This window comes from Manis javanica, chromosome 1 (assembly GCF_040802235.1).
Source record: "Manis javanica isolate MJ-LG chromosome 1, MJ_LKY, whole genome shotgun sequence".
Taxonomy (NCBI): Eukaryota; Metazoa; Chordata; class Mammalia; order Pholidota; family Manidae; genus Manis; species Manis javanica.
The window spans coordinates 152,573,564-152,588,278 of NC_133156.1; the positions used below are offsets into that span (position 1 = coordinate 152,573,564).

The following is a 14,715-nucleotide window of genomic DNA, read 5'->3' on the forward strand; positions in this document are numbered from 1 at the left end:
ATTGAAGCGGTAATCAAAAAACTTCACAAGAGCAAAACTCCCATGCCAGATGGATTTACTGCAGAGTTTTATCAGCCATACAGAGAAGACATAATACCCATTCTCCTTAAAGTTTTCCAAAAAATAGAAGAAGAGAGAATACTTCCAAACTCATTCTATAAAGCCAGCATCACCTTAATACAAAACCTGGCAAAGACCCCACCAAAAAAGAAAATTACAAACCAATATCCCTGATGAACATAGATGCAAAAATACTCAACAAAATATTAGCAAACCGAATTAAAAAATACATCAAGAGGATCGTACACCATGATCAAGTGGGATTGATCTCAGGGATGCAAGGATGGTACAACATTAGAAAATCCATCAACATCATCCACCACATAAATAAAAAGAAGGACAAAAATCACATGATGATCTCCATAGATGCTCAAAAAGCATTCGACAAAATTCAACATCCATTCATGATAAAAACTCTCAGCAAAATGGGTATAGAGGGCAAGTACCTCAACATAATAAAGGCCATATATGATAAACCCACAGCCAACATCATACTGAACAGTGAGAAGCTGAAAGCATTTCCTCTAAGATTGGGAACAAGACAGGGATGCCCACTCTCCCCACTGTTATTCAACATAGTATGGAGGTCCTCGGCATGGCAGTCAGACAAAACAAAGAAATACAAGGCATACAGATTGGTAAACAAGAAGTCAAACTGTCACTATTTGCAGATGACAGGATATTGTACATAAAAAACCCTAAAGATTCCACCCCAAAACTACTAGAACTAATATCTGAATTCAGCAAAGTTGCAGGATACAAAATTAATACACAGAAATCTGAGGCTTTCCTATACACTAACAATGAACTAATAAAGAGAAACCAGGAAAATAATTCTATTCACAATTGCATGAAAAAGAATAAAATACCTAGGAATAAACCTAACCAAGGTAGTGAAAAACCTATACCCCGAAAACTACAAGAAATTCTTAAGAGAAATTAAAGAGGACACTAACAAATGGAAACTCATTCCATGCTCTTGGCTAGGAAGAATAATGTCAAAATGGCCATCTTGCCCAAAGTAATCTACATATTTAATGCAATTCCTATCAAATTACCAACAGCATTCTTCAATGAACTGGAAAAAACAGTTCTAAAATTCATATGGAATCACCAAACACCCTGAATAGCCAAAGCAATCCTGAGAAGGAAGAATAAAGTGGGAGGGATCTTGCACCCCAACTTCAAGCTCTACTACAAAGCCACAGTAATCAAGACAATTTGGTACTGGCACAAGAACAGACCCACAGACCAGTAGAACAGACCAGAGAGTCCAGATATTAACCCAAACATGTATGGTCAATTAATATATGATAAAGGAGCCATGGACATACAATGGGGAAATGACAGCCTCTTCAACAGCTGGTGTTGGCAAAACTGGACAGCTACATGTAAGAGAATGAAACTGGATCACTGTCTAACCCCATACACAAAAGTAAATTCGAAATGTATCAAAGACCTGAATGTAAGCCATGAAACCATAAAACTCTTAGAAAAAAACATAGGCAAAAATCTCTTGGACATAAACATGAGCAACTTCTTCATGAACATATCTCTCCGGGCAAGGGAAACAAAAGCAAAAATGAACAAATGGGACTACATCAAGCTGAAAAGCTTCTGTACAGCAAAGGACACCCTCAGTAGAACAATAAGGTATCCTACAGTATGCGAGAATATATTAATAAATGACAGATCCAATAAAGGGTTGACATCCAAAATATATAAAGAGCTCACGCACCTCAACAAAGAAAGAGCAAATAATCCAATTAAATAATGGGCAGAGGAGGTGAACAGACAGTTCTCCAAAGAAGAAATTCAGATGGCCAACAGACACATGAAAAGATGCTCCGCATCGCTAATCATCAGAGAAATGCAAATTAAAACCACAATGAGATATCACCTCACACCAGAAAGGATGGCCACCATCCAAAAGACAAACAACAGCAAATGTTGGTGAGGTTGTGGAGAAAGGGGAACCCTCCTACACTGCTGGTAGGAATGTAAATTAGTTCAACCATGTGGAAAGCAGTATGGAGGTTCCTCAAAAAGGTCAAAATAGAAATACCATCTGATCCAGAAATCCCACTTCTAGGAATTTACCCTAAGAATGCAGCAGCCTAATTTGGAAAAGACAGATGCACCCCTATGTTTATCGCAGCACTATTTACAATAGCCAAGAAATGGAAGCAACCTAAGTGTCCATCAGTAGATGAATGGAAAAAGAAGAACTGGTACATATACACAATGGAATATTATTCAGCTATAAGAAGTAAACAAATCCTACCATTTGCAACAACATGGATGGACCTACTGGGTATTTTGCTCAGTGAAATAAGCCAGGTGGAGAAAGACAAGTACCAAATGATTTCACTCATCTGTGGAGTATAAGAACAAAGGAAAAACTGAAGGAACAAAACAGCAACAGAACCCAAGAAATTACTAACAGTTACCAAAGGGAAAGGGACTGAGGAGGGTGGGTGGGAAGTGAGGGTGAAGGGGGGGAAGTAGAAAGGGGGCCTTACGATTAGCGTGTATAGTGGGGGGGAGGGCATGGGGAGGGCTGTGCAACCCAGAGAAGACAAGTAGTGATTTTACAGCATCTCACTACACTGATGGACAGTGATTAATGCGGTATGTGAGGGGGACTTGGTGAAGGAGGAAGTCTAGTAAACATAATCTTCCTCATGTAATTGTAGATTAATAATACCAAAAAAAAAATACACTGTAATTCTCATTAAAAAATAAAAATCTGGGGGAAAAAATGCCCATCAAGAGGGTAATGTGGTAAATGAATTATAATATATATCTTAACAATAAAAAGGAACAGTCTATTGATACATGCAACAATGTGGATGAATCTCAAAATAATTATCCTCAATGGAAGAAGTGAGGCAAATATATGTGTGTGTATATATATATATATATATATATATATATATATATATATACTTTATTGCTAAGAAATGCTAACCATCATCTGAGCTTTCAGCGAATCTTAATCACTGAACACTGATCACCATAACAAATAAAATCATAATGAAAGAGATTAAAATATTACATGAATTACCAAAATGTGACACACAGACATCAGAGGCACAGATTTTGTTGGAAAAATGGCCCTGACAAGACTTGCTCCATGTAGGGTTGCCCAAACCTCCAATTTGTAAAAAAATGCAGTTATCTGCAAAGCACAATAAAGCGAAGCATAAAAAAACAAGGTATGTCTGTAATAAGCACAGTAACTATCTCATAGTAACTTAACAAAAACTCAGACCACACAGACCACACAGACACATGAGGACCAGTGTTATCACTCTGAGGTAAGTCTTACACGCTCTACTTGACAAAGTTATCATTCAGATGATTGTTCTAAAGGGAGTATTTCTTTTACCTTTTTCCTTTTCTTTAAAAGACTGCTTGGTTACTTTGGAGCTACTAACTGTATGATCCTTCTCAATTAACTCTTCTGTTTCCTGTTGCTTCAAATCTCGAAAAGAATCCAGTTCATCTAGGCTTTAAAAAAAATTCTATCACAGCATTCTGAAAATTTTCTGTAGCATTTAAAAAAGATAAAACTGCTTTTCAAATAAACAGCATAACTGAGAAAAATGCAACACATAAACATTTTCTAAATACAAAAAGTAAAAATATAAAGGTAACAGCCATTCATCCTGAAACTCATTACAATTATCTTTCCACCTATTCAAATGGCTGAATTTAAAACTGCATATACCTGTGGAATGCTCTACAACTGTCAAACTCTTTCTTTGGATTCCCAATACTTCTGTGTGTTAGATGTAACAGGTATTGTTATCTATAATTCTGGTTAAAAGAATCAATGTTTAACATGAGGAAACTGGACCTTAAAGAACTTAAAGAAGTGACAGGTGACATAACTCGTAAAAGGTGGAGCAGAACTAAACTTGCAGGTATTCTCTTCAAAAAGATGACCTCAAAGGTGACTTTTCTAGGGCAGTGCTATTCAAAAGCAATACAAAGTAACATAAGGTAATTTAAATCTTCGACTAGTCATGTTAAAACATAAGAAGACATGAAATTTTAACAATGCATTATATTTAACTCAGTATATCTAAAACATTATCATTTTATCATATAATCAATACAAAAATTAAGATATTTTACATTCCTTTATCCCTCTTTGAAATCCAGTATGTGCTTTACACTTAACAAATCTCAATTCAGACCAGCCACATTTCAAGTGCTTAATAGCCACGAGTGGCCAGACACTAATTCTAAGCCAGATCATAACTAGGGATTGCAAAAATACTGTCCAATGTTATGAAATATTCACAGATCAAAAGTTCCAAATTATAATTTGAAATTATACCCAGATCACATACAAAAATAAAAGAGTAAAACTATCAGTTAAATATAAGAAAATAATTTCCTTAAATTCATAATTATCTTAAGTGATTTTCCCTTTCCTTCCTCTGCCTTCAATCTGCCGCAGTCCAAACCTCAAATCCTATCCTACTTTGGGAGTGCCAGATCAAACAGTACTGACGACAACCATGCAGATGGCATATTTGTGCACTAAATGCTTTTACATGGATTAAATCATTTGTCAAGAATGAAGCAATTACATAAAAAATTCAAGTCCCAAATATCAGTTACATTAATACAGATATCTGAGGTAAAACTATCTTTTTTTTCCTCTCCATAATTATCTCAACATCTCATTTTGCTTATGTATGTATCTCTATGGTTAACATTATTCCAAAATGTTTACTCTTTACTGATACCCATTGATAGCACTTTCTTCTGCCATGTATTTTTGGCATTTAACAACACTCAATTTAGAACTTAATTTCATCTTAGCATCTACTGTTTTTATACTGGTTTTACTCATGAGAAAATCTCCACAGAACTGCTAACGACACACAGCCCAGCACTATATCATACATATATTGTAGTTACCATTCCCCCAGACTGACTTCTTCAATCTCTCTCTCAGCAACCTAAAGTATGAGGCTGTTTACTGAGTTAAATATTGCTGTTTAACAAACCTGTATTCATTTTTATCCTAGTAGTTACTTTTCATAAAAAAATTTTTAAAAGAAAAAGAGAGGGTGCAGGGTCTTCATTTTGGATGATTAACCATAAAAATATTTCATCTTTCATACCATGTAAATAACTTTCCTTTCCATTATGCCACTAAACATAATGCAAGATTTATGCTTTTATCACAGAGCTTCTCAGTAAAAATTAATGAGTCTCTTCAACTCTTCAGCAGGCTCCAGACTGCTTATACTTCCTCACAGAGAAAAGCAAACACATAAACAATCTACCCTTTACCCTTTCTTAGTTCTCTGAGGTACTGAGGGGAGAGAGTAAGTACTGAGAGTACTGTACCAATTCATATTTAAGTGCTTGAATGAACCACAAAATGGTATTGTACAATGCTTTCTTCCTTCAGAATAACATCTTAATGATGAACCAACTTTATCTCCAGATAAGTAGATATCCAAATCATCTGTTAACAAAAAAGAAAAAGAGCAGAGATTGCTAAAATCAGATGCTAATGATCTCATTCTAGGTTCCTAAGGGTAAGACAACAAAACTACTTAATATTTCTTAACTGTATGTCTCCCTAGTGCAATTCAAAAAGAGGCATCAAAGCATATTTATACAGCACTTTACTGATCACAAAATGCTTTTTCATTCATTATCTTATTTGACTCTAGCAACAACCCTGTGAAGTAAGCAGAACAGGAGTCCTTACCCCTATTCCAATGGTTAGGAACCTAGGGACCAGAGAAGTTATGGGAATTTTTCCAAGGAACAAAACCAGCAAGTAGAAAGACTAAAATTCAGAATCCAGCCTTCTTTCTGCCTAATTATGATACCTCATCAATCAACCATTAAACATTCTTTAATTTTATGTATTTTAATCATTAAACATTTGTTTAATAAACTGTCAGCCTATATCTAAATTCAGTGACTAAAAAGAAAAAGAGCTGCTTCTGATAAGAAATTTAGAAAAACTTTTAAATGTATGCACTCTTCTCTAACACATATTTTTACTCCGTCAGAAAATTTGATGAGCTCTATTTTTGTTATGTTTTGGAAGGTTGGAAGTTTTAGGGCAAATTTCAAACCTTAAATACAATCTTAATTTAAGATTTTTTAAGTTACCAGACTCAGTAAAAAACTGGAATTGTTTTTCATATTGAAAGAATGTTTCAGAACAGTGTTTGCACAATTTCAAAATTAAGCTTGGATAGAAAATGAAATTCCCTAATCTACAATCTGATGAAGCTTTTAAAGATTTGAACGGCTGTTTCAGTTGAATCATCTCAAGAGTTCAGTGATTATGCTTACTAGTAAAGGCACTCCCTACGAAGTACCAACAAACAGTTACAGATTGATGCTCCAACCCACGCAACCCCACAGTGTAATTATCTTTAGCACATTTATTTGATAAATTCATCCAATGCAAAAATTATTATCCTAATAACTTGGAAAAGTTTATGGTTAAAAAATAGCAACTAGTTGCTTTACCCAATCAATATACCGTTTAATTTTGAGCATTTTTTCAGGAAGAAATACTGTAATTGAAACACCAAAAAAATTTGTTCTATTTGATTTTAAAGAGATTTTACACACTTATCCCCCAAACCTTGATCACTATTAGTTCATTACCAGAGGAAAAAAGGTTAGTATCACAAGGTAACTGTCATAGAAGGTCTAAACAAGCATTAAAAAAAAGCCTTTTCTCTCCAGTTAAATTTGGTACGACCCCCATATGCATAAAATACGGTATTGGCCTACCTGGAGATGAAAGAGATCTTCTGTTACATTTAGCCTGATCAAAATTTGAAAAATCATACTAAAAAAAAAAAAAAGGCATATTTAATTTGTATTCTAAAAATCAACTTGAAGTCTCAAAATAGTTCCCCATGTTAGGTATTAAAAGGTATATTACAAAGGTTAGAGTGGAGAAATCTGATAGACACCACCTTAACCAAGTGATCAAAATGAACATCACCAAAAATGCTACAAAGCAACATTATTTGTCTCCTGATAATAATAGCGCAAATCACACATCACTCAGGCAGCGCTCCTGTCAAAAATGCATAACCAGCTTGTGGTCCTGAGGTATCCGTCAGAGAAAACCCAAACTGGGGGGGCATTCCAGTAAATAACTGTCCTATACTCTTCAAAAATATCAATATTACAAAAGACTTGAGAATTTGTTCCAGATTAAAGGCAACAGAAGAGATAAACAAATGCAATGCTCATTTTTAAAGCGATCTGCCTGTAACCTTCTTTGCCTTTGAAGTACTTTGTTGTCATTGTAGTTAATTAGATAAGTATTGCTTCATAGCAACCTATAATCCTATTTAAGCAAGTGCCTTAAAACTTTTAACAACTTCCCAAAATCAAATTCAAAAAAGTGCTTTTACCTCTAGTTAACTCTGATATTTTCCAGAGGGCCCCTGGAACATGTCAGAAAAACTTTTTCTCATTGGAGGAAGTATTTAGATAATTTAGCTTATTTATCTGATAAATAATTACCTGCTTAATTGCCTGGAGGGCACTGTCAAAAGGAATGATGCTGAACTTTGTTACTGAATGTTTTGTGTTACAGAAATATCAGAATTTCCTTATGTCAACTGTCTTACAGTAAGCTCTCATCAGATCTTTAACCATTGTCATTTGTAAGTCTTTTATTATTTATAGTCACTGTTTTATTACTCTTAAGCTAGTAAAAAACTAAATTACAGCAGAACAAATATTAGTTACATAGGATTAAGTAAACTAAAGAAGATGATTTTGTGGCTTTTTGTTTCAAATGTTGTTGATAAAGTGTTTTAAGCTTTTTCTCTTAAGCTGACAACAGTTTAGTAAATGACTGCCTTTATAAGCAGAATTAAAACTTTATCTCTCTCTACGTGATCTCTCCAGAATTTAAAAACTCTCAGTAACTATTTTTATATTTCATGGCAGTATATTTATTTGCACAAGTTCAATAAGAATCTGCTTTCCTTGTAAGAGAACCAATTAAAATCACTGGTTATATTACCAAGGCTTTGACTGGAACGTCATACTTGAGAGACACGTGTGTAAACTCAGATATGAACAGACAGCTTTAAAGAACTAAGATTGACTTTATAAAGCCAACAAAGCCCCTTAAAAGAACTGGCCTGGTACCTTGCTTACAAAGTTCCCAGCAGCCTTACCAAGTGAGTAAAAAAAGTCACTGCCTGGCAGATGCAAGAACCTCAAGAATGTTTTGGGAACCTCAGAGAAGAGAAATATTCACCCAAATGTACAGGTACTGCAGGCACAACCTGATGGCAAGTCTGGCTTAGCTTTCTGGCCTCAAAAAGCCCTTAAAAGTTCAATCTGAAATTCCTTACAAAAAGTTCCAGCAAAGCATATTTAAAAGATCCTATGTAATTAATTGCTCTTACTGCACTTATGCAAATAATCAAGCCAACTGTTAATTATTTTCTTAATCTAGCTACTTCTAATAAAAATAAGGGTGATTTTAGAGAAAAATACTGTTTCAATAATGCAGTCTTATCTATACTAAATCCTAATACTAGTCATTGAGATGTAAACTCAATCCAGAATTCCAGTCCCCCATAATAGCCTGGCTAATGCCCTTACTGGGCCCCTTAATAACAGTTGGTAGTTTACTCTTAGTTGCCCCTTGTGTCCTCAAGTTCCTCCAACAGCAGCTAACCCAGATGACCCGAGTCGCCACCAATCAGATGTTAACTTCACCCTTAATGCACCTCTTTCCACTGAACCCCCTCCTTCAGCCTAATACCAGCCTCAAACCCCCATGACGCCCCTTGTCAGCAGGAAGTAGCCAGATTGAGTTGTCGCCCATTATGACCAAAACGATGGAATGTTAGGCTGGAGAAAGGAAAAACAAGGACATGCAAACAGAACAGAGAGATGCCATAGGGGGAGAATAGATCAGACCCCAAAGTCCGTGCTGCCTATATGGAAAGGGGACAGCTCTCCCTGAATTCCATCCTGATGTGCCAACTAAGACCCAGATGTCAGCCTCCTCCCTCTTGGAAGGAGAAAAAGTTTCTAGTTGTCTATTACATCACCTTTAGCCAATCATACCTCTCCACACCCCCTAAAATAGCTTGCCCACTCCTCCCCCTCCTAATCCCTTATAGGCCCCCCACCTCCCCAACCAGGTGTGACTTCTCTGGCCTGTGACAAGAAGGCCACAGAACCTCACCTGGGGGTATTTAAATAAATTACCTGGCCCTTTGTTGCCTCTCTTTGCCTGCTTATTTCGGCCAGAATTTCTTACACTGCCCCATGGCATTACTGAGAAAACTGATGAAATCTAAGAATGCACTGTACATTGCATATTTCTGTATCAATGTTAGGTTTCCTATATTACTGTGGTTAGGTAAGAGTATGTTCCTATGCCTAGGAAAAAACAATTAATTAATTATACTTGGGGGTAGAGTCCCGATGCCTGCAAATTACTCTCAAAAGGTTCAGGAAAAAATGTGTAAGGAAAGGAGGTCAAAGAGGGCCGGAAAATGGTAAAGCCACAGTGGAAAATGGCAGCTGGTGGCTCCAAGGAGGGGTACAAAGAGTTCTTTGCATTGTTCTTGCAACTTTTTAAAGTCTGAAATTGTTTCATGGCGAGAAGCTCCAACGGAGTTAACTGCTGTGCACCCCCGCCGGCGCCCTGTACTAACGCCGGTCGCCCACGTGGGACGCGGGGACATAGGCCCCGCGGTCCGGGCAGGCGGCCGGCAGGCCTCACCTCAGCGCGGAGGCCACCCCCTAGTCCGTAGCGGCTTTTGAGGCGCTCCACCACCAAATCCTGCCCGGGCGGCTTGACCACCCGCGGCTCCATGGCCGGCCTAGGCGCCGTCGTCTCCCCGGGAACCGCACTCACACCAGCGGCCGGCGCAAGGGCGGGACGCGCAGCGGAAGTGCGCCTGACGCGTAGGACCCTGGGGTCGCAGCCGACGATGTAGCTCGCGGACGCGCCGCCAGGCCGAATCCACGATGAGGGCGGGGCGGGAGCATGGGGGCGAGGCAGAGGCGGTGCCTGAGGGCGGGGCGAGGCCAAGGCGGGGGTAGGGCTGGGGCCGAGTCTGGCTCCAGTTCGGGGTGCGCGCCTGCTGAGGGGAGGAGACACCTCAAGTGGCAAGGGGGACGGTCGGCTTTGGAACACGGGTCATTCTATGTGTATTAGAACCGTCCTCGAGTCACGGATTTTTTTCCTACCGATTTAACGACTAATTCCTTTACTAGTGTGTTATTTGGACTGATAGTGTCTAAAAAAATTTTTTTCTACTTGTTTTACCCCGTCGTATCCAAAGCACCCAAAGCACTATGACACCAGGTCGCACCTTTACAGACGTGGCGCTCACCCACTGTCCACGAGATGGTCACCAGCAGGATCCCAGACCGATTGGGCCCCCGCCTACACGCTCATACTTGGTGTGTGCTTACACATGCCCAAATACACCCGTTTTTTTAAACTCGAGTGCCCTTTGCTAACTTACAAATGGAAGAAAAAAACAAGAATGTATCATACTGCCAGGCATTGAAATTTCAAAAAGGATTACCTCACTTTCCCTGCCACTGGTCTGTTACAGGACTATAAAAAGCAGTATTATAGAGGAGGCGGGAGCCAAGATGGCGGCGTGAGTAGAGCAGTGGAAATCTCCTCCCAAAAACACATAGAGCTATGAAAATATAACAAAGAAAAATCTTCCTAAAATAGAGACCACAGGACACAGGACAACATCCAGACCACATCCACACCTGCAAGAACCCAGCGCCTTGTGAAGGGGGTAAGATACAAGCCCCAGCCCGGCGGGACCCGAGCGCCCCTCCCCCCGGCTCCCGGCGGGTGGAGAGAAACCGGAGCAGTTTTTTTTTTTTTTGGCGAGCGCTTTTTGGAAGCCTTAGAGGGACGGGCCCCCGTTGCTGGGGAGGCAGGGTGGCGGGACCGGTGAGGAGGTGCCTGGGAACGGCGCCGGAGGACAAAGAATATCCCGCGTTTCTCCCTGCGAGACCTGGGGGCGGGTGCCTGAGACCGGTGCCTGAGGACGGAGGAGGTCGCGCGTTTTTCCCCTTTTTTTTTTTTCTCTTTATGGCAAGCGCTTTTTGGAAGCCTTGAAGGGACGGGGACCCCAGTGCTAGGGAGGCACGGTGGCGGGACTGGTGAGCGGGTGGCTGGGACCGGCGCCTGAGGGCAAAGAATATCCCCCGTTTTTCCCTGCGGGACCGGTGGGCGGGTGCCTGAGACCGGCACTTGAGGACAGAGGAAATCGCGCGTTTTTCCCCTTTTATTTTTCTCTTTTCTGCGAGTGCTTTTTGGAAGCCTAAAAGGGACAGGGACCCCGGTGCTAGGGAGGCAGGGCGGCGGGACTGGTGAGCGGGTGCCTGGGACCGGCAACTGAGGACAAAGAATATCCCGCATTTTTCCCTGTGGGACCGGTGGGTGGGTGCCTGAGACCAGCACCTGAGGACGGAAGAAATCGCGCGTTTTTCCCCTTTTTTTTCTCTCTTTTTGCCAAGTGCTTTTTGGAAGCCTTGAAGGGACAGGGACCCCGGTGCTAGGGAGGCAGGGCGGCAGGACTGGTGAGCGGGTGCGTGGGACCAGTGCCTGAGGACAAAGAATATTGAGCGTTCCTTCCCTGCGGGACCGGTGGGTGGGTGCTTTTTGGAAGCCTTGAAAGGACAGGGACCCTGGTGCTAGGGAGACAGGGCAGCAGGACCAGTGCGCGGGTGCCTGGGACCGGCACCTGAGGAAAAAAAAAAAAAAAATCGCGTGTTTTTTCTTTTTTTTTTCCTTTCTGTTCCCTCTCTCATTGTTGCTGTTGTTGTTTTGGTTTGGAGAGTGCTTTTTGGAAATCTTAAAGGGGCAGGACAGGTCACTTAGACCAGAAGCAGGGAATCTGGGGATCTCTGGGCACTCTAACCCCCTGGGCAGCAGGGAGCACAGAGGCCCCTTACGGAGATAAATAGTCTCCTGGCTGCTCCCCCTCTAACGGGGCTCCACCATTTTGGAGGAACAGCCCCAGCCAGGCCAAGCCCACAGCAACAGTGGAGATAAACCCCAAAGCAACTGGGCAGGAAGCAGAAGCCCTGTCTGCGCACAGCTGCCCAGCACAAGCCACTAGAGGTCGCTATTCTCCCAGGAAAAGGCTACAAACCAACAAGAAGGGAAGCTCTTCCAGCGGTCACTTGTACCAGCTCTGCAGACTATCTCTATCACCATGAAAAGGCAAAACTACAGGCAGACAAAGATCACAGAGACAACACCTGAGAAGGAGACAGACCTAACTAGTCCTCCTGAAAAAGAATTCAAAATAAAAATCATGAACATGCTGACAGAGATGCAGAAAAAAATGCAAGAGCAATGGGATGAGATGCAGAGAAAAATGCAAGAGCAGTGGGATGAGATGCAGAGAAAAATGCAAGAGCAGTGGGATGAAGTCCGGAAGGAGATCACAGATGTCAGGAAAGAGATCACAGAAGTGAAACAATCCCTGGAAGGATTTATAAGCAGAATGGATAAGATGCAAGAGGCCATTGAAGGAATAGAAGCCAGAGAACAGGAACGTATAGAAGCTGACATAGAGAGAGATAAAAGGATCTCCAGGAATGAAACAACACTAAGAGAAATATGTGACCAATACAAAAGGAAAAACATTCGTATTATAGGGATACCAGAAGAGGAAGAAAGAGGAAAAGGGATAGAAAGGGTCTTTGAAGAAATAATTGCTGAAAACTTCCCCAAACTGGGGGAGGAAATAATCGAACAGACCATGGAATTATACAGAACCCCCAACAGAAAGGATCCAAGGAGGACAACACCAAGACACATAATAATTAAAATGGCAAGGATCAAGGACAAGGAAAGAGTTTTAAAGGCAGCTAGAGAGAAAAAGGTCACCTATAAAGGAAAACCAATCAGGCTAACATCAGACTTCTCAACAGAAACCCTACAGGCCAGAAGAGAATGGCATGATATACTTAATGCAATGAAACAGAAGGGCCTTGAACCAAGGATACTGTATCCAGCACGACTATCATTTAAATATGATGGTGGGATCAAACAATTCCCAGACAAGCAAAAGCTGAGGGAATTTGCTTCCCACAAACCACCTCTACAGGGCATCCTACAGGGACTGCTCTAGATGGGAGCACCCCTAAAAAGAGCACAGAACAAAACACACAACATATGAAGAAGGGAGGAGGAGGAATAAGAAGGGAGAGAAGAAAAGACTCTCCAGACAGTGTATATAACAGCTCAATAAGCGAGCTAAGTTAGGCAGTAAGATACTAAAGAAGCTAACCTTGAACCTTTGGTAACCATGAATCTAAAGCCTGCAATGGCAATAAGTACATATCTTTCAATAGTCACCCTAAATGTAAATGGACTTAATGCACCAATCAAAAGACATAGAGTAATAGAATGGATAAAAAAGCAAGACCCATCTATATGCTGCTTACAAGAAACTCACCTTAAACCCAAAGATAAGCATAGACTAAAAGTCAAGGGATGGAAAAACATATTTCAGGCAAACAACAGTGAGAAGAAAGCAGGGGTTGCAGTACTAATATCAGACAAAATAGACTTCAAAACAAAGAAAGTAACAAGAGATAAAGAAGGCCACTACATAATGATAAAGGGCTTAGTCCAACAAGAGGATATAACCATTCTAAATATATATGCACCCAATACAGGAGCACCAGCATATGTGAAGCAAATACTAACAGAACTAAAGAGGGAAATAGACTGCAATGCATTCATTGTAGGAGACTTCAACACACCACTCACCCCAAAGGATAGATCCACCGGGCAGAAAATAAGTAAAGACACACAGGCACTGAACAACACACTAGAACAGATGGACCTAATAGACATCTATAGAACTTTACATCCAAAAGCAACAGGATATACATTCTTCTCAAGTGCACATGGAACATTCTCTAGAATAGACCACATACTAGCTCACAAAAAGAGCCTCAGTAAATTCCACAATATTGAAATTCTACCAACCAATTTTTCAGACCACAAAGGTATGAAAGTAGAAATAAATTCTACAAAGAAAACAAAAAGGCTCACAAACACATGGAGGCTTAACAACATGCTACTAAATAATCAATGGATCAATGAACAAATCAAAATAGAGATCAAGGAATATATAGAAACAAATGACAACAACAACACTAAGCCCCAACTTCTGTGGGATGCAGCGAAAGCAGTCTTAAGAGGAAAGTATATAGCAATCCAGGCACACTTGAAGAAGGAAGAACAATCCCAAATGAATAGTCTAACATCACAATTATTAAAACTGGAAAAAGAAGAACAAATGAGGCCTAAAGTCAGCAGAAGGAGGGACATAATAAAGATCAGAGAAGAAATAAACAAAATTGAGAAGAATAAAACAATAGCAAAAATCAACGAAACCAAGAGCTGGTTCTTTGAGAAAATAAACAAAATAGATAAGCCTCTAGCCCAACTTATTAAGAGAAAAAGAGAGTCAACACAAATCAACATAATCAGAAATGAGAATGGAAAAATCACGACAGACTCCACAGAAATACAAAGAATTATTAAAGACTACTATGAAAACCTATATGCCAACAAGCTGGAAAACCTAGAAGAAATGGACAACT

At 40.0% G+C, this 14,715-nt stretch overlaps 1 protein-coding gene across 10 annotated transcripts in view; it reads right to left on the bottom strand.

The window, feature by feature from the left end:
* CCDC138 (coiled-coil domain containing 138) overlaps window positions 1-10,099 on the bottom strand; it is a 99,226-nt gene extending 89,127 nt beyond the window's left edge. For 5 of the 10 annotated variants that reach the window (XM_017674390.3, XM_017674391.3, XM_017674393.3 and 2 more), the window contains exons 1-4: window positions 9,833-10,091; window positions 6,853-6,910; window positions 5,434-5,554; window positions 3,452-3,573 (exon numbers count right to left, since the gene is read on the bottom strand). In XM_017674390.3, the coding sequence (XP_017529879.1) occupies window positions 3,452-3,573; window positions 5,434-5,554; window positions 6,853-6,910; window positions 9,833-9,925 (394 nt within the window). In that variant the 5' untranslated portion in view covers window positions 9,926-10,091. Of the gene's footprint in view, window positions 1-3,451; window positions 3,574-5,433; window positions 5,555-6,852; window positions 6,911-9,832 lie in introns of all 10 variants that reach the window. The other 5 variants (XM_037015573.2, XM_037015572.2, XM_017674388.3 and 2 more) reach the window with 4 other exon arrangements.
* Between the last annotated feature and the right edge of the window lie 4,616 nt (window positions 10,100-14,715).